Genomic DNA, 24,579 nt, shown 5'->3' with positions numbered 1-24,579 from the left:
TTAGAATGATCATAGTACAAAATCTGTTTTGGTTAAAGGGAAAATGAACAGTTGATTCCCAAAACATCTTTAGGGGTTATTCTGGTAAGATGTACAGGCTGATTTGTTCTCTGGAATTTGGCTGATTTGGTGCTGAACTTGCCTGCTTAGACTGGCTGCTGCACAAGATGGGACCTTTGATCTGATGGGTCCAGATTTAGTGCTGATGCTTGGAAGGCTGCTCAGCAGTCTTGAACAGTGCTCCCTAAAAATGTCTTTCTGACACTCGGTGGCCTATATGGTCTCCTAAATACCTGCTTGTGTGGGTCACTGTACACTGGGTTATGGCTCTCCCATAGTTGTTCTTTATTTTCTGTGGAACTGCTCTGCCCCTCCAGCCTTCTTTCCCTCAGAGTATTAATATAGCTGCTGGTGCAGACAGGTGGTTTCTCAGCAGCCTTCTTTAAAATGATTCAGTGAAGCAGATTCCTTCATTAAAACCTGTTCCTGCTGCTCCAGGGGATTTTAGAGCTGTTCTCCTGGAACTGCTGCCCAACCAGACAAGACAAAGCTGTCACTGTTTTCAGATAAAATCTGTTTCAAAGCACCCTCTGCTGGTTAAGTGTCCCTTCTTTGTTCTCCTCAGGCATATGAGAAAGCCAGTAACCAGCCAGCAGATTTATTGCTTTATAATCATGCTAAAGTGGAATAAGTTGTGATAAATGGAAAACCTGTGTTACTGGTAAAAGATAAGTGATTATTTGGAACTATGAGATGTTATCTCTGATAGGTACTTAAGTTTACAACAGTAATTTGCATGTTCTGCTCTACTCAGTGGGAGGTGTCTCAAAATGAAGCTTTACATCTTGCTCCTACAGATAGGAATTGCACAAGCCAGTTAGAAAGAGTTCCCAGTAATATCTGGTACAAGCTACAGCAGAGAAATCAGTGCAAAGGACCCAGCCACAGAGAGCAAGCCACTTTTCTGCTTTCTTATTTTCCAGATGGTAGGTCTAATTTTTATATTACCATTTAACCATAAATAACTGAAATGTTTTATAAGAGAGTTAATTTCAGTTCACTTAAATGCTTCTTTATCTCAAGAAAAAAAAATAGATTAAAATAGTGGCTATGCTTATGTGCTAGACAAATAATTTTGGGGCCAACATAAAGATTTACCTTATAATGAAATGTATTTAGAAGTGGATTTGCTGTCAGTTTTCTGGCAGATATTTTTACTAATTATGCAATTTTTCAGGGTTTTTCAGGGTTTAGTATATTTATATACTTTCTTGCTTCAAAATACTTTGTAAGAATAATGTGTATATAAATTCTATCTTTTCCATACTTTAACATTGAAATTCCTAAATTTTACACTGACAGCTGTAACTAGTGTAGGTGTTAACAGTTGTGAGCGCTACTTCTGGAATACGTTCAGTGTTACTGTTGCTATTTTGATAGCCCATTTTCAGTCAGAACGGGTTTTCAGGTTTGATAATGAAAACAGCTTTTAGGAGGTGAATGAATGAATTCTAAGTCTAATAAGCTTTTAAAATAGAAATTGCAATAACATTTCCAACTGTTGTTAATATGCAAGGTATAGTACTTTTATAATGTTTGCTTACTTACATAAGCAGTACTTATAAAGAGTTTGTTGCCAAATACAATTTTGGAAAGAAAATTACGTTACTAACACAGTTGCCTTGGGAAAAGCAAGGAGTTAAGCTGTATAGACTACTGCTTCTCCAACATGAGTAGGGGGTACCCAGTTCTTTCTTCTTCCTTAGATATTGGATCGTTAGGGGCTAGGTTTTGACATACTCAGGTAGTTATTCCAAATCTATATATTTGGGTTCATTGATTTTTCTGCATCATACTGAAATTTTCCTCACAGAGGAAAGCTCATAACATGCAGTTATGCTGAGCTATAGTAAGAAAGAGATATATGGAAAATGTTTCCTTACCTTTTCTTGCCTGGATAGTAGCAATCTAAATTTATGGTGTACTGAGGATCCAGAATCTGTTATGCATGTTCTACTTCAGACAAATTTATTAAAGCATACATTCCAAAAGAACTTGCAGAAATTTAAAGAAAGCTCATAACTATTTCCAGAAATTATGGCCTTTGTCTCTCAGGGTTTAAAGCTACAGGAACTTCTTGCTTGTGATTGTGGGTTGTGAGGTATTTTAATGCCATTGTCTTGTGATTCATAATACCCTGATTGTTTGAGCTAAGTACCGTGGATGAGTGGATGCTTTAATATTGCTTCGAATAAAGTAATGGCACAAGCTGTAAGGCACTAGTGAACCAGTCCTTCTCTTGCTATTTGTTGTCTAGAACTGCAGCCTCTGCCTCACCTTTTATGGAGGTAATTTGGCAGTTTGCTGCTGGCTTTGGAAACTGCAAACAGAATTATGTTGTTCTTTTGATTGGCTGAACTCTTATATTTTCAGGGAACATTCCTCTTTAGTTAGAGCCCCATATTTTGCACGTATTCATACATGCAATCCCCAAAGTTTACCCAAACTGCTGCCAGTTCACAACAACTTAAAAACGGGGGTAAATCAGTCAAGCCGTCATCAAAGTTAGATGGGGAGAATTTGTCCTTTACAGCTATTTTGCACTAATTTGGTGCAGGCCGGTAGCCCAGTATGTGTAAGATCTCTTGTAAACAGAAGACTAACTACAAAAACTGGCAAGTATGTGGATAGGCAAATAAAAATTTCTTACTCCTGGATCATTCTGACCCTTCTAAGAAGGGTTGATGAGGGTAAGTATTGGCTGTCTCCGTTCCTGGACAAAGCTGTATCTCAAAAATGGAGAAAGCACAGCTCCTTGCAACTTTTTGTTAAACACCTACAAATAAAATATCAAACGAGAAAGAACCTCATTTCAGACTGTCTCCAAATCTAGTCTATGAAACTTGTTTTCCTTTAAAAATCAATTGTTTTACTTTATGACATCTTGTTGAAGTATCTGCTTCCTTAAACAAAATAGCACTAAAAAATAGTAGGAGAGTCGGTATAACTGCTGGTATATACTTTGTTAGGGGCAAATAAGTTTGTGAAAGAAAACTAACCACTTGAAGACAAAAGGCTCCCAACAGAGCAGGAATATTCTGAATATTTTTATGTCTATTAAATTATTCTAATAAAATTTTAAGCTTAAGATGTAAGCTTAATTCAAAGCCAGGGTATGTATTTTCAAATCCAAGATCTAACCCTTTCTAAGTCATGGTATAGTTTTTCTGCACTTGACTATGAAGAGAATGCCAATGTACAGTTAGCTTCCTTTAAAAAAAAGCAACTGAGCAAAAAGAGTCTTCTGCCAGAAGCCACCATAATTGGTGGGCAGAGTAATTCCTCTACCCTCATTAAACTAAGTCATAACAGTAGTTTGAAAGCAACATCAGCTAATGCATTTATGATAGAAAGAAGAGCATTATCTCAAAGCTGCAAAACCACTGCTATACACACACACTGTATATTCATCACATGATGTACTTTATCATTGCACAATGCTGTTATCTGTTAGTAGATGTACATCAATGCCATGGCAGTAGCATAACTGATGCAGTCAGAGCATATTCTGAGACATTCTCTTTTTGGTTTAGAAATATGATGGTGTATGTACATTTGATCTTCCTGTCTACCTTCCTCTCGGTTTCCATGACATCTGAAACATGTAAGTCACATTTAAAAAATACTTGCTTATGAGGTTTGTTCTGAATAAATGTGTAGGCCAATCCCACTTTTTTGTTTTTATTTATTTATTTATTTATTTTAAAGTTAACTAGTTCACCTCAAGCCACAAATCACAACTTAAAATTTGGCTTTATGCATTTTCTCTTTATAATACAATCTGCCAAGTGCTGTCCATTTCTTTGACATTAAGTCTGGGTTCTACTTCTGCTCTTTGGCACCTCTGCAAAGATGCCTTTTGGAAAGGATTTGAGAGCAGCTGGTGTTCCAGGTCCCAGCTTGGCAAAATCTCCAAAAGCATGCTTAAATTGAACTTAAGTTACATATATGTGTATGCACCCTGCTGAACCAGGGTTGTTAACAGCGTTTTGCTTGTTAAAAATGCTTTTCAATGTCCTGGTTTTGGGGGATGCTAATCCACAAGTACAATGTAACTGTAACATTTCCATGCACATGGGGGATATTCAAACCAGTAAGCTCTTTCTGACTCATCTATATAATGCTGACCAGGGCTGACTAGTGACAGTTTTACATTGCACTCACATAGTTCTGATCTTCAGCTGAGCTGCTTATTTGTCTGAAAAATATTGTAAGATATAGTCTCTAAGTATTTCCCTGTATTCTCAAGTTTACAATATGAATCCTAAGCTTACAATTAATTAGATTTATTAAGAGGCCAAATTCTGCTGAAGAATTTGCCAATATAATTTTCCCTGATGCGATTGATTTTGGATAAGGTCTTTCATTTTCTGTGTGCTCCTTCTCCTCCTTTATTTTAACCTGAAGAAAGCTGTATTTCCAGTGTGTTCCTCCTTTATTTATGCAATGCTGCCTTCTGGGAAACCCCTAACACATCCCACTGTCTTTGCAAGGCTCACGGGTGGTAATGTTGTTACAATGGGGGTACTCAAACCTGATGTGGCTAATTTAGGTGACTGAATTAATAAGTGAGATGACATGTAATGTCAGTGGGGATGGACCACTTCTTTAGGAAGAACCAGAGCAGAAGCCAAGTGTTCACCATGTAGAGAGACTCACTACCTAATTTGTCCGCCTATATGTCTAAAGCCAGGCAGTGGCAATGCTTCCACAAAGTGTTATTTTTGACAGATATTCTCAATTTTGGTTAGGTATGTGGTTACCTGCTCTCATTGTCACACTCCTCTCTCTACTGTAGTCCCTCTGTCAATCTCCATCTTTGTCCAGTCTTCATCTTTGCTTATATATTTCATTTTCTCTTCTTCAAAATGCAATATAACTTTCAGTTATTCAGGTACCCGGGGATTTCAGTATCTGTCAAAATTACTCAATTCAAGTTTCTCTGGACCAGTTACAGAATTCAAAAGTAGAAATATACTCAGTTAAAAAAAATAAAATGTCTTACAACTAGCTCATCTTTTTTCTTATGTGTGAGCATGTGTGGTTTGTTTTCCTAAGCTTCCTATTTGTCTCTTATTCCCTTCTGTCATCTTTTCACCTTCCCATCAGATACTTCCTTGCAGTCTGTTACATTAGTTTCAATGTTTTCATATTTTGGTGAACTTCAGAGAGAAACTCTTCTGGATTTTGTATGTGGCTGTTTGGTTTCTTTTTTTTGTGATTTTATTTACAGGCTTCCTCATCCTACTTTTTTCTTTCATGAAAACTAAAGAAGAAGTTTATTGATTTCCTTTTTTTTTTTTTTACTGAAGTAAGGAAAGCTAACTTCATAGTAAAGCATTAAAGACAGTATTTTCCTTTGTGTTTAAATTCCTGGTTTTCAAGTAAAGATTTACATGCAAAGTTGATTTCAAGAAATAACTATTTTTCAGTTAAAACCTCATATTTTTCAGTGTATGTCTGGTGTGAATCCAGAATTTTATTTGCTTAAGTCCCACACAATAATTACTAACAAACAAATGCAAACAAATTACTCCATAACTCAAAGTGAATAAATTTTTTCTTGAAATATCATCTAGTGGGAATGTTTGCTATATATCACCTCTGAAAGTCCAAAGAAAGTAGAGTGACATGACTGGCCTGCTGATCCAAGAATGCCAAGTTCCTCTCTGCGCAGTGGGGCTAGGGTTTAGTTCTTCTGAGATATTTATCTTTTGTTCATTTTCAGTTGATGCAATGGAAGGTGAGGCTTTAGTTATAAAATGTCCTCGATGGAGTTCCTCTGTGAAAGTCACCTGGTATCACACAGATACAAATGAAATGATTCCTGCAGAAGAAGAGGGATCGCGAATATTTTCCTTAGATCGATTTCTTTGGTTTCTGCCAACTTCTAGAGAGGATTCTGGAAACTACACTTGTGTTATACATTTGTAAGTACAACTTTGAAAAGTGAAAGGCATAAGACTAGAAAGAAACATACTTTTTTTAGCAGTACATTGTTATTATTATGGAAATGATGCAATTTTTTTATGGTATACAGCGATTCATGTGGCTTTTCATCCTGTAATTGCTGTTTTTACCACAGGTCATTAAAATCAATCTGTGACTGAACTACAGTGATCATCCATATGTTTATAAAACAAGATTTACATTTGTTACAAATATTTAATATATTCCTTATAAAAATACTGTCATTGACATACCTTTATTCCACTTTTGAAGTTCAAATAATCGCACAAGGTCATTCAACATGAATGTGCAGGTGCATCCATACAAGCAAGGAGTATGTTTCCCAAGTCGGATTCGTTATCCAAATGACACTGGAAGAGGAAAAATTGTTTGTCCTACAATTGACAATTATAAAACTGCTGCTATCATCCAGTGGTATAAGGTAAATAAAACCCTGACAGTGCCGGTTGTAGATCACATTACAGTGAGAATCTATTTGCAGCCAAATACAGAAATATTTATTTTCCAGGACTGTAAACCTCTTCATGGGCAGAGATACTTCAAGGGAGAAAAATATATTTATATTAAGGACCCAAGAAAGGAGGATGATGGTTATTATACTTGTCAATTTACCTATACTCGTAAAGGAAATGTGTTTAATGTATCAGCAACGAGGATTTTCATAAGTGGCGGTAAGGCAGTCATTTTGTAGCTTGCTAAGGTAAAAAAGACTGAGGTCTACTTAAAGCAAAAGAACCTTTTTTTGTACATTAAAAAGTTTCTGTTGTTCTATCTTCTCAAAGAAACTTCAGGTCAGCTTTTTTAGGTGAATTTTGTGAATGGAGAGCCAAGTGGAGCAAGATGGGGGTAAATGCAGACCCCCCTTTCAGCTTTTTGCTAAAAGTCTCTGATGATTTTGGTTACATACTGTGGTTGGTAGACCTGGCTGGTAGCACCCATTTCTGAATGAAGGGTCACCTCAGAGGGATGCCACAAAGCTCTGCTTTCTATTTGGTCAAAGGGAGAAGAATTTGTACTTCGTTAGGATCATCCTGTGATCACTGGACCACTGTGTTGATGGTCCACAACTCAATATCTTCTGATCCATCTTGATTATCTAGCATTTATTTGATAGTGAGGCTGAAAAAAGTTTTAGGTTTATCTTGTATGAGACAAAACGAGCAAGATATATATACAGACAGAAAATGAATGGAGCTCAGTGATTACTGTGTCATTGTTATTTTGAATGCAGCCAGCATGGCTAAGTGTGTAGTCTTTGGGGTGCCCCTAGAATGCAACCTCCTGAGGGAGGCTTTGTGTTTGGATGGTGGTCAGGGGAAGAGTACGCAGTAATCAGCAGTTCCAGATTGCATCAACTCGCAAAACTTTAAAATGTGCCTTCAGTTCTTTAATTAGATCAGTAAAAAAATAGTCAGAAACATGTTTTTGGGAGGGTTGGGGATGGGCCTTGAGTTTGGGTTGTTTGCTTTATTTGTTTCCTTTTTTTTTAATAATGTTTATCTGTAGATTGACATCAGACCTTTTTTTCTGTGGGTAGGGACACAGTCTGTGAGCAGAATGCAGATTTGGCATGTAGGGACCTTGATTCCAGTTCTTCCTGCTGTACCCAGATCTCCGCAGAGGGGTTTGTTTCGATTATTCTGGGCTGGACAGAAGACAGATTTGAGCTGAGACCTAGTACAGTAGTTTAGGAGGTATCATGCCTTTCCTTCCTCTCTAACCCTGCTGGTCTACATGAGGCTTCCCTGCCTAACACCCAATTTTTCTTTGGATGTAATTTCAACAAAATGTCTCTAACTTGTCATCAACATTGTTATGTTTGGGTTATAATGAAGATTTCTGGGTTTTATTTGGCACAAAGTCATCCAAATTTACAAAAGCCTCTGTTACATGCAGGCAGATTACTTCATTTTAAAGTTAATCTGTCTTTCTTTTGAAATAACTGCAGAAAGAAAGAATTGCAACATAATGTGAAATCTAAGCTGAGTTTGTCGTGTCTCTTCCAATTTTTGCTAAATTCAGATTACTTAGTAATACCTTCTTTGAGTTTCTATCAGCCCTTAAAATTAGTATCTGATGAGTTGAGCTGTTATGTTTTGATAATATTTGCTTATGATGTAAATTCCTGCTGCCTTGCAGATCCACACTGACCCAGAGGACCTTCTGCCTCTGACTGCTGACAGCTAGCTAGGAAGTTAATGACTTTCCCCTGGCTTCTTTTCTTACCAGATCCAGCTAATGAAAATTAGAAACAGTTAGGATGGGTGAAGAGAATTGCTTTTCTGACAGCCTGGAAAGTAGAGGGTTAAATGAGTTCTTGCATATTTTTTAAGGGAAATATGGTTATGGGTATCACATAGGTGCTTTGTGATGGAAAAGCTTAATGAGGGAAAGGATAACAAGCAATATATTTGGAGTGGGATACATAAGACAGTATAAAGGGCAAGAGAAGAAGAAAAATGCATTAAGGAAAAAAAATCTGAAAGAACTGAATGCCTGTTTCAAGTTAAGTGGGTGGATGTAGTTTGGACCTGTCCATAATAATTATTGTTTGGAACAGAAAATAAATATGTTAAAGAAAAAGCAGTATCCTGATAAGGGATGCCCAATGTAATGGAAAGCAGCTGAATGCAGCAGTGGTGTACAGACAACAGGGAGTGTCTTGGGAACAAGATGTGCTCAGCTGTCAGGATAGAGATGGGGAAGACAGGGGAACATGGGTGAGCAGCTGTGGGCTACAGGGTCTCCAGTTCAGATACTGAATAAAAGTGCATTTTAACTGTTCCATAGCATGGATATGAGTAATTTCTCAAGTGTTGGAGAGAATCTTTATCTCTTTTTAAAAATGAAATAAGCAACTGAGAAAACACAAGCCCATAACTGCATTTTCTTTTTTTCCCACCCAGCAGCTAAAGCAGTGCTTGAGAAACTGGAACTTTTCCTTGCTCTTTATGTACAAAGACAAAAATGAAATAAATTGTGAGAAAATACTGAAAGTATTAACACATATAGACTCCTTTGAAATATTTGGTCAGAGGAATAAAACCAGTTGATCCCAACAGACATGTGAAATGCCGTTGTAGTGTTAGTTTGCAATTCTGCTTTGGGATCTTAAAACATTAACTATACAAGTTATTCTAATTATCTTACAAAATAAGTTTTCACAACTAATATGTGCTTTCTTTCTCTCCTTATTTTCTAAAGCAAAACACTCCCCTCTATCTCCTAGAATTTTATTTCCAAAGGACAAAGATGTAATAGAAGTGGAGCTTGGTAAGTACAGACTTTAAATTGTTTTTAAATTAACATTTGGTGTTTGCCTAAAAACATGGGGATTTTCAAGAACAATTAATGATGGAGATTTTCCATAACATTTACCAGATTTAATTCACCCTAGGCACAGTGATGTGAAGTCAGACATAACTGATGGGTTATTTAGGCATTAAGCAGCAATTTAGGGGATTTAAATAAACCATTCTACCCTCACTGGGATAGACTAGGATTACTCACTGCCAATTAGTACATCTCAGCTGAAGGAGTGACAGCTTCCATCCACTTCAAAGAAGTTGTCCTGGTTTCTCTGGTTGGAGAGCCCATGATGCAGAGTTTGCTCCTTGACACCCTTTTGTTTAGGTCTGTAGATGTTCTCAGTGATTCAGATTCACCCTGCATAACTTGCAGCATCAGAGCAAGGTGCCTATGGTAGGAGTAAGAGCTGTCTGGGGTTTTTGTATAGTTGATAGAGAAAGGTGGACGACTCCAGAAAGTGACTGAGCTCATCTCAAACATGAACAGGTATCCCAGGATGCCTGTCTCCGCGGGCAGGTAAGGTGAACAAGGGGCACTGAGAGAAGGGATAGCGATTACTACTCCACTGTTTCTGTCTTATAGCAAGACTTCTCTGGTAACAGTACTGCAGCGGCCTGGGGCTCTGTCAGAGGTGCCATGTACCATGGCTCAGAGGCTTGCCATGTTGAACTGTATTGCTGTTCTTTTTTCCTCTTTCCAGTTGCTTGTCACTCAGAATTTGATGATCTGTGCTCCAGGACCAGCTTTCTCTAATAAGATGCTCAGTCTCTAGTGCTCTGTGGGCTTTGCCCACCCCTCTGGGGCAATAAGTAATCTAGTTCTGTTTGCATGGAGCAAATTCTCTTTACATTTATAAGCCATTTGCTGTAATGGTTCTATGGTCTCCTATTTCCAAAAATGAAGGTGTTTCTCCATGTTGCCTAATTCCAATTCAGGATGTAAGTCATAAGATTTTAAATGTTATCTAAGCCCTGCTTAGATGCAGATTTACATGGAAATAATTTAAAGTCTTTTAATTATACCTTCTTCCAGTGCAACGATGACTCTTACTTTGGAATAAATATTTCCTAATGACAAATACTTAATAATTAATTTCCTGTTTTAGCTTTCCTTGGACTGGTTTACTTTACTTTCATCCAGCTTGACTAAAATCCAATATAAGACTGCACACAAGACTTATGCAATATGATATATACTTAAATTTAATTATGTTATTTCCATGTACATTTGTGCGTAAAACAGCATTTACTATCCATGTTCCTCAACAGTTTATCACATGGGTTAAACATCAAAACTCTAAGTTGTCTTCATCATAACAAATATAAATAATTACTTTTGTAAGCTTTGGTGTTGTCTTAGATAATTTGTTAAGAACCTCATTTCACCATTTCTTTTGAGTCTCTTTTATGCATCATTTTGTCAGCAGTCATTAAAAAAATAGTCAAAATTGTTAGGACAAAACTCACAGGTGATATGAAGATTTGTAGAAAAAGATGTTACGAAGAAAACAGCATTACACTTGTTTTCCAAGGAATTTATACATCTCTCTGTATCTTGGTCAGGTACTGCTTTGTCTCTGAAATGTCAGGCCCGCCTGGGAATTAAGAAACAGCCATTGGCTGTTGTCACATGGGATGTGGATAACATCCCAGTGAAAGACCTAAGTGTTTCAAGATACCACGAAAAAGCTCATTCGTAAGTACATGTAACACTGAATAATATTTCTTCTATGATTCTATGCAAACTGTGCCTAACCATCAAAGGCAATGGTACCAGCTCATTTTCTTTCAATTAGTTTTGAAGGACATGAGCAAGTATATTACAAAGAGGCCACTTTGCATATTACTGAAATAAAAAAGGAGGATCTGCAGGCAAATTTCACATGTGTAGCGCTGAATGAAATGCACAACACTAGAGCCACAGTGACATTGCGACTCAAAGCACAATATGAAGGTAGGATTCTTTTGTTTTGTTTTCTTACACTCTGCATTCTATTTTAAATATGTTAGAGAATTTATGTAATTATTTGTTTCAGTTAGCAAGAAAGCTTCTTTTAATAAGAAGAAACCCCAACCTGTTTCCTCCCTACATACTCAAGCCACTGGCAAAATTCTCATGGCTTCACTAGGTCACAAAAGTCCTTGGAGTAAATTCTGCTGGTGGGGATTGTTGGGGGGTCAGGGGCATTACTCAAATGATGTCAGGAAGACGTTAAATATGCAAAGCACGACTTGTATCAGTCCCATGAGAAGAATATCTTGTTTCTAGTGTATTTCTGCTCAGTGACAAATTCCCCTTGCCTTGAAGGCAGGGAAATGCAGTTGTATGTCAAACACACTGGAGTCTGCTCTACAAAATACTTGGGCTCTAAGAGGAGTCCCTGCAGATAGGTGCGTCGAGAACTGACATGTCTTTTAGTCATCAGTGTTATGATACATTGTGAGGAGCAGAGATTCGTCTTTCAAGAATCAAACTGCTGTTTCTAGTGTGGAACTGTAGCAGAAAGCAGCAAATACTAAGAACAAGAGTCTCAGCTGTCAGTTTGCCAGTTTGCTTGCCTTCCCTCCCATGCCACATCCACTGTGGTGCCTTATTTTTTGACTGAATAGTAAGCTATGTGATTAAATTCTGTGACATCTGGCTTTATCCTCTCACCCTCTGAGCACCACTGTTCATTGTGTGCCACACAGAGGTGTAAGTAACTTCAAAGGCTTTCTCTTGGTTTGGTTTTTAAATTCATGGTTCTAGTAATTCCTGCCAGAGAAGGACATTCCAGGGCAGTAAATAGTGTGGACTAGGATAGTCTTTAGCTCCTATGGGATTTTGTTGTTTTTGTTTGGTTTTTGATTGTTTTGTTTGTTTTTTTTTTACTAGGGTTAGCCAGAGCCTTAAGCATTGTTGACAGCAACACTGAACACCACATTCTTATGGCAGAAAATGCTATTGTGTAGGTGAAGGCACATGAAACTTCATTCAGTGGTTTTCTTTCTTAAGCCTTTGGATATGCTGTACCACCAAGGATCTTGAAAAGAAACCCCAAGGCCTTTAACAGTGATTAGTTTTCTGTAAGAGAATAGTGGGAAGAATGAAATCAAGTGTATTGTAATCACAGCATGTGCACAGCTTCATGTCGTGCACTACTTTTGACTATTCATAACTTCCTAAAGGATGATGGCTTCAAAGTATAAACATATTTCCTTGCCTAGATTAGAAGGGATGTGAGGGTATTATCAAGCAGGATAGCACTAATTCCCCACAGAGGAATGTGGCAGGAAATGTTATGGTTGGATATTACTGAGTGCAAATGTAGCATCACTCAGGAAGCTGAAAGCACATCAGCTCTGAACTGAGAAATCTGAGTGTGGGAACACACTTGCAATGATAGGGAAGGAAACTGAATAACAGTTATTGCACACTCTAATTCAGGCAATGCAAATCTTTTATTGACCTCATATTACAAACTAGGTGAAGAAATGAGCATATTTTCTGTATTCATCAAGTGAAGGACAGGGGTAGAGCAGCTAAAATCATCTACCTGGACTTGTGCAAAGCGTTTGAAACTGTCCTGCATGACATCCTTGTCCCTAATTTGGAGAGACATCAATTTGATAGGTGGACCACTCGGTGGATAAAGAACTGGGTGGATGGCTGCACGCAAAGAGTTGTGGTCAACGGCTCAATGTCTGGCTGGAGACCAGTAACGAGTGGTGTCCCTCAGAGATCGGTGTTGGGACCGGTCTTGTTCAACATCTTTGTCAGTGACATAGGCAGTGGGATTGAGTGCGCCCTCAGCAAGTTTGCCGATGACACCAAGCTGTGTGGCTCTGTTGATACGCTGGAGGGGAGGAATGCCATCCAGAGGGACCTTGACACACTTGTGAGGTGGGCTGATGCCAACCTCATGAAGTTTAACCATGACAAGTGCAAGATCCTACACCTGGGTGGGAGCAATCCCAGGCACAGCTACAGGTTGGGCAGAGAAGAGATTGAGAGCAGCCCTGTAGAGAAGGACTTGGGGGTGTTGGTCAGTGGGGAAATGAACATGAGCCAGCTTCAGTGTGCGCTTACAGCCCAGAAAGCCAACTGTATCCTGGGCTGCATCAAGAGGAGCGTGACCAGCAGGTCAAAGGAGGTGATCCTGCCCCTCTACTCTGCTCTTGTGAGACCTCACTTGAAGTATTGTGTGCAGTTCTGGTGCCCTCAACATAAGAACATGGAACTGTTGGAACAAGTCCAGAGGAGGCCACGAGGATGATCAGGGGACTGGAGCACCTCCCATATGAAGACAGGCTGAGAAAGTTGAGGCTGTTCAGCCTGGAGAAGAGAAGGCTGCGTGGACACCTCATAGCAGCCTTCCAGTATCTGAAGGGGGCCTACAGGGATGCCGGGGATGGACTATTGATTAGGGACTGTAGTGACAGGACAAGGGGTAACGGGTTAAAGCTTAAACAGGGGAAGTTTAGATTGGATATAAGGAGGAAATTCTTTACTGTTAGGGTGGTGAGGCACTGGAATTAGTTGCCCAGGGAAGTTGTGAATGCTCCATCCCTGGCAGTGTTCAAGGCTAGGTTGGACAGAGCCTTGGGTGACACGGTTTATTGTGAGGTGTCCCTGCCCATGGCAGGGGAGTTGGAACTAGGTGATCTCAAGGTCCTTTCCAACCCTAACTATTCTATGATTCATTGAATCTGTTTTCTGCTATAGACAAATCTTATTTTGTTTTTTATCCATAGGTCTTCAGTAAATGTTCATGAAAGCTCATGGCTGTGACCTTCCCTTCACTGCTACTTGTTTTGTGCGGATATCTGTCCCCTTCTCATTACTGCTGTTGTTAAGATGCCTGCTTCTGCTCCTCAGTGCTGTTGGTGTAAGCAGTGCTGCATCCAGAAATGGTTGTGCTCTGCTTTAGTTTTCTTCACTGACTCCTTGCACAGCTAAGTAATGATTATGCTGAAACAATGACAACTTGCTTCTGATTATAATAAAAATGCTGTAGGGTTTGCTTTTGCCTCTCATCTTGTAAATGTGTAATAAAAATGTGTACTCCCTGTCTTTTTTTTGTGTTTTGTTTGTTTGTTTTTAATGGGAAAAGCGTGTTGGTTTGTTTTAATTTTTATTGTTTTTTTTTTTTAAATGTGATTGTTCCTTAGTGTTTCCCACAGCACAAATTGTTTCTGCTAGCTACTAACCTGTTAATGTTCTTTTTGCACAAGTTCCTGCTCTGTATTCTGATTTTATTTTCGGGCATCCAGTATGGGTTACATTATCATTATTTGTATATTCCTAGCACAGACCTATGATTGGAAATAAGAGATTAACAGGTGTTGTGAAACTTACTATTCAAATTAGTCCATTTTGGGGGCATTGGGCATTTAATGAACTAGATAAACAGTGTTTAGCAGCAAAAGTGACAGATTAAGAGAGGAAGCAGAGATGCTGTAAGTAATCGGATTAGAGCTGCTCTGCTTTCAGTCTAGCATCAATAGTCTCTGTCTTCCAAAGACAAAAAGCTGCTGAATTATTTGGCTAATCACATGGAAATTTTCTGTGGGAACCAGGGATTAAATCTATTTTTCTGAGTCACAATCAAATACTTTAAGTCCTAGTTCACTGTTAACAATATAATTATAATTAAACCTAACTATTCCTTTGATAACATTTGTATTCCACATAAGAATAAACAAATACCAGAGAGGACTGACGAGAAAAGGAGGAGTTTCTTTTGCAGTCAAGAGTGGTGAGAGCTGTTTGTTTTTTTCTCCATGGGAAACAAAAGTACTCCATTAATACTTCCAGGAATGGATATTATCAGCAAAGCTGCTTGGCATTTCACAGGAAAAAAAGTATATTTTCCAGCTGTGTTATGTACACTTGTGCACATGAGTGTGTGTGAAGAAAAGTACTGTATTGTGAAAAATGTGTCTGCTCCATGTATCTTTTTACTTTTTAAATAGTAAAAAAAAAAATCCTCTACAAGGTGATCAGCTCTTTAGAAATGAGTGACATGACCTAAGTACCTCAGTTATCAGGTATAATGCAATGCAGTCAGCTCCTTTTGGTGTGATTTGGTGGTATCCACACTATGTGCACTATGGCTTTCAGACACAGAGAAATCAGGCAAATTCTTTCTTTAAGAGAAGAACTTAATGAGGATTTGACTATGAATTTTGATGATCTCTGCAGCTCTGCTTTTTGCCTCCCTTACGAGGTGCTAATGTCCTTGTGTCTCTCAGTTGCTGCTGCTACATTAAGAGGTTTCTTCTCGCTCTTTGCTGTCTTCTTACTCCTTCACCAATACTTGTTTATAAACACCTTCTTCATGTTTCATAACATCTCTTTACCGAAAATATAGGCTGTTTCATTTCCTCCAGATCTTTCAGTCCTGTATCACCCTTTTTCATTCCAGAGACAATGATCATCCCAGATTTCACATTTCCTCAGTGCCGCAAGACGTGCACTCTTCTATCCTCTGAGATCATCTGCATATTGTGTGGTATGCCTCTGATCACTGTAAGGCGGGGGAATTTGAGACAACTTTTAATTCCCTTTTCTTCCACCTTTCATGATGAAGATGCAGGTAGTCTTGCTAGACACCTGGCAAGAGACAGCAATTCTGCCTGTCAGACTGCTCCCAGTTGTTCCCCACAGCTGCTTGGTATCATGCTGAAAGATGCCACCTCTCAAGGACAAGAAATCTAATTGGCCGCACTGTTCATGCCAGGTTAGCTCATTGATAACCATGGAGCATCAATGCTCACAAAAGTAGACCTGCTGGCAGAAGGAGGGAAGCTGTTAGCTCCTGAGAGAGAGCCAATGACAAGTTATTGGAGAAACACTGGGAATATTAACTCCTTCTTCCAGCAGACCTGGGTCAGAACAGGAACATTTGTGAAGCATCCCCTTTAAGCAGTCTGGGAAATACATGGGCTGTCTGAATACCTTCCTTCCTTTTTTATTAATACATAAGCTACCACTGGCATTTAGTTCTTTACCTTGATTCAAGACTAGTTAAACAACTGGAGATAGCTTTTCGTGTGTCTGACCCACAAGCCTCATCTTATTTCTCCCTGAACATTCCTCAGTTCTCATTCACAGAGAAGTGTAAAATGCCCAGAGGACCACCAGTCTTTCTGGTGTGGACATTGTTCTCTTGAGAATGCCAGAAATCCCAGTCATTCAGAGCAGAGATAATGTTCAATTCAGAACACCAGCTCTGTAGTTCCTCAAAGATATTTTATGCCAAACCTAACCTTTTGGCTCATCTTTGGCAGCTGGACATGGACAGCAATTCCTGACCCAAATCTCTGCCCTTACTGTCTGGAAGTGCATCCACCCTAGAAGCCAGAGAAGTTACACAAAACTGCTGTTCTTCCAAAGCTTGTCAGAAAATACTTCAAATGTCACCTTCTGACCTGTTTTCTCTGGCCTGTCCAGTATTGTTTCTTGTGAGCTGATAGTTCTGTATTCCCAATGCTCTTGAATATAAATAAATAGCATTAGAAGACAGTCTGCTCATGAACTGTCTGCCACTAAATGACGCAACAAAGTCAAAAGGAACAACAAGATCTGTTCAGCCTTGTTCAGGGCCTCCACAAGTCGCTTCTGACCCTTGCTCCCATTGTGCTGAAGATAGCTGATTTATTCCAGAGAAACGAGAGGCTGAGTCAGCCTTACTTCTCTTCCAGGAAGACCCCTGTGGGGTTCTTGTCTGACGCTTTACAAGTTGTATAAGCACAGGAAATATATTACTTATTTTCCAGCCCTGGTCTAATAATTGCAAAAACATGTAAGCTGTTTTAGGTTTATAATTGCAGAAGCTGTTATTAGAAACTGTTTCTTCTCAAGCAGTTTTATAGACACTTACTCAATACAAATACCCAACAATATTTGTAATGTTGTGCAAGCACACTGTCAACAAATAAGAAATAGGGTCTATCTCTGATGCTTGGTTCAACCTCACCAGATAATCAAAGTGGTTTCCTGCTTTGTATCTATGTGTGTTTATTGGCCAGGAAAACAGATCAAACAATAAGATTTGAAGGGCTCCACAAGGACAAAGTTCCTTCATGGGCATCATGTGACACTGTTAAAACTACAAAATGGCCTAGCTTCACTGTGAAAGAAACTGGTTGATTTCTTACCCACTTCAATCTTATTGGAAGGGGGTTTCCCCAGATCTAGTTCTGGTCCTATACTTCATCACATGCCTGGTCTCTCTTTTTTTTCCCCTTTAAATGGAAAAGAAAGAAACAAGAAAAGTGTGAAAATAATGTAAAATTTATCTTTCATCCTACCATAGAAAAGGGAAAATGTACTTGTAAACTCTTTATTTATATACCTTTTCAGTTGGATTTCTCAGGCACTAGTATTTTAGGTTGTTTCTGCAACTACTACTTGCCTTATTCAACATCTGGAGAAGCCAGGGGACTTGTAAATGTCAATATAAGAGACTCTTCACTGCTAAATATTTTACTTTATTTCATTTACTTAGGGACAAGTCCAAGTGAAAGCTCTGAAATTGCTCTTTTGTGGTGGCTCAGACCACCACAAAGCACACTTACTGCCTGCATACAGTCTGCAACATTTTCCAGTCTGTCTTGTTGTTTCTTCTGTAGAGCAAATTAAGACTGGCTCTTCAGCTTGCTGTAAGATGCACCTCCTTAAGTGATGATGAATAGCCTGCTGCTGCAGCTACCTGTCCTATGTATTTTGCATGAAGGGAGAAGCAAAGCCCTGAATGTCTGATCCTTGCTCTGAATGCATAAGTCTTCGCAAAGTTGCTACCAGTACATATAATCACCTTTCATGGGTTGAGTTGTTTTGTTGCTACCAGTACGTATAATCACGCTTCATGGGTTGAGATGCTGTGAAGAGTCTTAACATTGAGGATGCCAGATATGACCTCCATGTTTGTATTGCTAAAGTTCTTGTGTTTGAATTTATATGTGGTCAGCATTCAAAGGAATATTTCCTTCCTCAGCTAGGATAAACCTGAATTTGCAGCATACCTCAAATCTCATTGTAACACTAAAGCGATACGTGCTTTTAGTGATATCCCAAGCCAGGGCACTGCATCTAACAATTATGCTTGCTATAGCATAGTAAAATCAAAAGACAGGTGGGCCCTTTATGCGTACATGTGCACAATCGGGGTGTTTTCATATGCATTTCTGTGGTGGTAGAAATTCTTCACACAGTCCAATGCTCTGGGGGTATATTTTTAATTCAAATAATTCCACTGACCTTAATCACAGAAAAGTCCCCAAAGCAGCTATGGTATTGCAACTACAGGATGAGGAGTTGCCATGCTGAGCAGGAATAATTAGGTAAAGAATGTTGACTGCAAATGGAAAGCTTTTAATGGATTGAGTTGTCAGACAAAAAATGTACGTGGATCTGCTCTGAGTCTACACATTATACCAAGTGGAGTAGATCTATGTCTCTTTTATTTACTTAGGAGCAGATTTTTGATATGAGACAATTGTCATTAATCTTCCCTCCAAGGGAATAATGAATCTTTTTTTGTGTGTAATTGCTGTATAAAGACTTTGGTATTTTAATTTCAAACTTGGCCATCTGCAATTCATAGTTTTCAGTACTGAATCTTGGGTGGATTCAATATACCCAAGACCTAGGCCGAAAGTATCTTCAGCTTTTTTGGCTGTAACAGCCTGTGGATTAAGCTTCTGTCTTTCTAGTTTAGAAGGAGTACAAAAGGACTTTGCTTCTACCTCCCATTGTCTCTTACTACAGCAGAACTAGGTACGATATGGAAGCTGCACATATCTAGATTGACTCTGGCTCTGTGAATCCCAGAACAAGGGGAAAAATGGACTGTCACAGACATGTAGCTATCTGGGCTGTGACAGAAACACAGCTGTCCCCTGGAAGAGTGATAATCACAATCTTGTCCTAGACCAGCTGTGTGCATACAATAGCACAGAGCTGATGACTGCCACCCTTACAAAATCTTAGAATCACAGAAAGGTTTGAGTTGGAAGGGGCTTCTAAAGGTCATCTAGGTGCAACAGCCTCTGCAATGAACAAGGACATCTTCCACTATAACAGGTTGTTAAAAGCCCCTTCCAACCTGACCTTAAATGTTTTCTGGGTTGGCACATCTACCACCTCTCTGAGCAATCTGTTCCAGTGTTTCATCACCCTCACTGTAAAAAATTTCTTCATTATATCTAGTGTGAATCTATCCTTGACAAGTATTCATCTCTGAGGTACAAGTGGTCTAATTCAAGAGCTCTTCCATGAGGGAAGCTGAAACTAAAGTGGATGGCTCCTTTCCCAAATTTCCTTAGTCATCATTGATATTTTATGCTCCTTGACCCTCTTCAAAGGATAAAGCAGGGGAGAACATCATCTGCCTCTAACATAGTTTATTTTATTTTTGTGGCGAAGATATGTTCTGTTTTCCTGTTTGTTTTGTGTACCTTATTCTTATCTTGCAGGTTTCATTATTTGCATAAGTTTCTCATTACCCTGCTTGTGCAACTATGTCAGAAACCCCCACTTGTCCTTTTGTGGACACTTAGAATCATCATGTGTAGGCTTAGACGTCTTATAAAATGCTTGAACATTGTTGCTAAGTTATTAAGTTTTACAGCATTACAAAGTTCTATTGTTATTAAGTTTTACAGCATTACAAAGTTCTTAACATCATTTTCAGCTGTGATATTTAACATAGGTAGATCTGGATTCAACACAAGAAAGAATTATATACTGTTTACTGCTTAATATTCCTCTAGTTTAGGTGTCGCTGTGTTGGCTATGCCAGCTGGGGAAGGAAAAAGCTATGTTGTCTCTCTTGTAAGCTCTGTAAAGCTGCAACAGAAGTAAGGATACAAGAGGCTGAGGCTCCAGCCCATGGATTAAGTTCTCTACTAATCTTAACAAGATTCCTCTTCTTTGCAGTGGGCCTTCCTAGCATCCTTTTGATCATAGGATCTCTAGTTCTGCTGGTTGCAATAGCAGTCTCCGTGATACTTTATCAGTCCTTCAGAGTTGATATCGTCCTACTGTATCGGGAGATATTTCAGCCCTACTCAGTCAAGGATGGTAAGCAAGAATTGAGAAAGAATGTTTAAAAAGAGGAAAAAGGCAAATCATATAGAAATAGATTTGATAGTTGGTTACTAACTCATATGGCACCTAAGCCTGATCGTTTGCTTCCTCAAGCCTTCTGTAATCATTTAGATAAGAGGGGACATATCTAATCCTGGTAGGGCTTTACATTCCCTGGTTTCCTGGGTTCTGTAGTGATGTATAAAAGACAAATACAGTCCTGATTTTATATTTTTTGAACAAACATGAAACATGCCACGAAGCATTGAATGGCAGTGAAAATCCGATTTACAGTGCTATTAACTTGTTATGTGCTCTCTAAAGGAAAAGAAGCAGCCTGCTTGCAAAAGTGCTTATAGCCATGTGTTATTGCTTTTATAAAGCTTTTATAAACCAAAGTGAAAGGTACCAATATTGTGGAAGACACTTTTTGGAGGAATACATCCCATCCAAGTTCCCATCATAGGCATGAAACCCAGAGACCTGGGTCTGGGTTCAGCTGTCTAAACATAAGCAGCTAGTGCTGTTGGAACTCCCACAGGACTTGAGAGACCCAAACCCCTCTGCAATGGCAGCTGAAGGACAGGCAGTGCCTAATGACACTCTTTTTTATGTCTATGGTATGTGTAATGACACCATTTACTATGGTAAAGTTTTTAGGTGACCAAATCAAGCTCCTCAACAATAAATCCAACAGAGCTAGCAAGGCACTGGGAACATGTGTCAGTGGTCTAAATATGGGCATCTGGAGTCATTTGGGATGGCCCAAAAACTGGACACATAACTTAGATATGCTAGATGTTGCAGACTTCTGAAGCAGGGTCTGGAGATCAGGCAGGGTACCATAGGAAGTTCCAAATGGCACTAGATGTCTATGTTTAAGCAACTCAGCTGGGCCCCTGGCCTTTACATGAGAGTAATCTAAATCACTCTAGAATTCAGTAACTACAATGGACTCCCCACTCATTGTAGCAGGAATTCTGACAGCTAGCTTTCATGCAGACACCTAAATTTATGTTTTTTAACTCTGAAGCTGACTCCTACCATAGATGTTTGGACGGTAGATATCCACAGTGGATCTCTTTAAAGCGGAAACACATGGTTTGAGAAATCAAGAAATGAGTGGAAGAAATATTTGACTTTGCACTTGGTTCTGACTGTAAGACTACCTCCTGAGTAATGGAGCTGCTCACTCAGAAGTATGATATGTCATGGGAATGAAGAATAATTTCAAGCTGGAAGAATTTAAGTGGAGTGTCTTGTCCTGTAACTCGGAAATAACACATGCTGAGTTTCATCTTTATTTCATGCCAATTCACATCAATCAATCAATCAATCAATCAAATTTTTACTCTGTATACTCTGGGATACAGCTTTAATACAAAGGCCTGGTTGTCCAAAGTTACAGACAAGCAGGACATAACAATTAATGAAGGAAAACATCAAATATGCACTGTCTCTAATTTTCAAACATGCACCTGATGATATACATCGTTTGGATTAGCAGGAACTTCTACCTAGATCTGTTTTGAATATAGAGATTTTTACTTCCAGCTTTTGCAATAGACAGCACTAATTCAAGCTAACACAATAGTCTTTTTTTCTTGTTTTGCCTTACAGATGGGAAGATATATGATGCATATGTTATCTACCCCAAAAACCATACCAATGAAGCTAATTTTGTGGAATATTTTGTTTACCAAATCATGCCTGATATTCTAGAAAATAAATGTGGATATAAACTGTGCATTTATGGGAGAGATATGTATCCTGGAGAAGGTAAGATTTCAAATCAAGTAACACACTGAATGAATGACTTGTCAAGCCTGAGTAAATCATGGTTCTAGTCCCTTTTAGGGGTATAGAAGGTCCCTTTACATTCCTGAGCTTGCTGTTCATCTCAGCACCTGTCTGCCTGCTCTTTCAGGCAGGGTGACACAGTGGCACTCTGTGCTTGCCAGTGGTCTAGGAAAACCAAGCTACAGGGCAGGGGCACAGATTGTTTATCATCTTCTTGGGTCACACAGGAAATGTGACCCCGAGTGTGACTCTTTTAAATATACACCAGCTCTTTGGGTAATGTAATGGCACAGTCATTATCTGGGAAAATCCACAGCCAAACTGTGAATAGATTTACAAGACACAGAAGATGAGAAAACCACAAACTAAGTTGAGGAATTAACCTTGCTGTTATCACTCAGGCTTTTTCAACCTGTACAAGGGTGTTAGAGTAACAGGAAGTTCAGCTTCTGTTCACTGACATGACCTACTTTCTGTTGTTTTGTTTGTATTTTTGCTTTTTAAGCTCTTCTTCTAATGAATAACCTGTACTAGATTGAAGTGAGACAGAAGTTATATTTGTCATTAAAAAGTACCAAAAATGAAGTGCCTAAACACAAAAGAGCTTGTAAAAGAAATTTCAGGGTCTTATCATTTTCTTATACATTGCTAGATACAGCTAGTGCAATTGAGAAGAGGATACAGAAGAGCAGACGTCTGATCATTCTTCTAACACGGCAGCTGATTAATTGTAGAGAACATGCTTATGATCAACACCTTGCTTTATACAATGCCCTCATTCTAAATGATATAAAAGTAATCCTACTGGAAATGGAGACAATCGGGACCTATGAGAAGCTTCAGGAGTCTCTTAGGTTTATTATTAAGCAGCAAGGTACAATCAAATGGAAACAGCAACACACAGTGCACCCACAGTCACCCAATTCTAAGTTCTGGAAACAGGTGAGGTACCATATGCCACTGATACTCAAGTCCTCGTACTCAGCTAATGCCAGGTGAACAGCTTATGAAAATCCACAAGACCACATGCCTGCAGCTTTTTCCCTCTCAGCAGGTATGCGTTTTCACAGTCTGGAAGTCTGGCTGTAGTTTTGAACTGTTTTCAGACCTTCAATTGAGTAATGATAAGGTAAAATGAGGGAATAGGTCTGGGGAACTGAGGGAAGTTTTTATAGCTATGGGATATCTGTAAATAAATCATTCTAGTCTATGTGCAGCATTTTGCATGTCACAAGAAAGCAAATGTACTTATACTCTTTCTATATCTAGTTGTACATGCAACTGAAAATTAGTAATACCTTGCAGATTTGCTTTGCCTTTCTAAAGTAGGATCAAACATAAAGGTCTTCGGTATTATTTGACTAGAAAGTAAAGTGTGTATTATGCAACTAGAAAGTATGATGTTATACTTTCGTTATTTTTTTCCACCATTTATTCCTTTTCAATTCAATAGTAATACTCATACCATGAAATTTATTTTTCCTTAGTATGGATACCTCAGTAAAGTCTCTTAAATGCTCTTTTGAGACTGATGCGAATATAGCATTAAAAAAATGCAGTGCTAAGGGAAATACACTGATATATATTTACACATTTTATATATTTTTATGTTTGTATATTAAAATTAATCTCACGCAAAGGGGAAATTTCAAATCTTTCAGGTGCAACAGTGCTGTTACTGTTGTTATTGTCTCCAGATAGAAATAACACCCACTTTTTTTTTCCTGCTGCCTTGACCTTATGCCTAGTTATACTTTCTTCTGATATGGAATACCCTGAGATGTAAAGGTTAAACTTCCTTCCACTTCAGGGGAGTATGAACAAAATGTCTTCTAGTACAGATATCCTTGCAAACCTTAATCCTTTTAGCTTCTTCAAAACCAGGATTTTTTTAACTGGTAGAGAATGCTTTGTTTTGAGCTTCAGTCTTGTTACAGAATGGATTTAAAAAGTAAAAATTAGATGCAAAACACCTAGTGTTCCCAAGTCCGGGCTTACAGAACAGGCAAGTCCTTTCCTTTTATGGCAAGTTTTTATTGAACATGAATCTTTAGACTAAGAATAGCTATTTGGAGTATGAGAAATGTGTATGCAATATACCTATACATTTATTTTTTCAACATTAAATTAAAAGATCAATGGCAAACTACACAGATTTTCACAAGTTTTATTTTCAAGTGTTCCTGTACCCATTGCTTACTTCACTACAACTATAAAACATATAATGTTGCATTTTGTTATTAGAAACTGCAGTTTACCAGCAGTGAACAGTATGGCCTTGACAGAAAGAAAAGGGGCGAATTCAGAGAGTGGCAAAGAACCTTTACAGAACCCAGGGGTGGATGTTTGACTGTAATAATAACAAAA

General features: G+C 38.6%; 1 protein-coding gene across 2 annotated transcripts; it reads left to right on the top strand.

Annotated features, from left to right (window-relative positions):
- The first annotated feature begins 866 nt into the window (after nucleotides 1–866).
- IL1RL1 (interleukin 1 receptor like 1) lies at nucleotides 867–23,386 on the top strand. Of its 2 annotated transcripts, XM_031051073.2 has the most exons (10): nucleotides 3,595–3,664; nucleotides 5,789–5,990; nucleotides 6,283–6,451; nucleotides 6,539–6,701; nucleotides 9,235–9,303; nucleotides 10,902–11,034; nucleotides 11,135–11,292; nucleotides 20,263–20,406; nucleotides 22,033–22,191; nucleotides 22,865–23,386. In XM_031051073.2, the coding sequence occupies exons 1-10, from the start codon at nucleotides 3,598–3,600 to the stop codon at nucleotides 23,209–23,211; spliced, it is 1,611 nt and encodes a 536-aa protein (XP_030906933.2). In that variant the 5' UTR covers nucleotides 3,595–3,597; the 3' UTR covers nucleotides 23,212–23,386. The 2 variants fall into 2 exon arrangements, with proteins under 2 accessions (XP_030906932.2, XP_030906933.2); XM_031051072.2 differs by lacking the exons at nucleotides 20,263–20,406; nucleotides 22,033–22,191; nucleotides 22,865–23,386 and adding exons at nucleotides 867–986; nucleotides 14,073–14,391 and having other exon boundaries at nucleotides 3,594–3,664.
- Nucleotides 23,387–24,579: the final 1,193 nt, after the last annotated feature.

Source organism: Melopsittacus undulatus, chromosome 2 (assembly GCF_012275295.1).
Source record: "Melopsittacus undulatus isolate bMelUnd1 chromosome 2, bMelUnd1.mat.Z, whole genome shotgun sequence".
Classification (NCBI taxonomy): Eukaryota; Metazoa; Chordata; class Aves; order Psittaciformes; family Psittaculidae; genus Melopsittacus; species Melopsittacus undulatus.
Note: the sequence above shows the minus strand (reverse complement) of the source record. Positions and strands in the feature narration are given on the sequence as shown.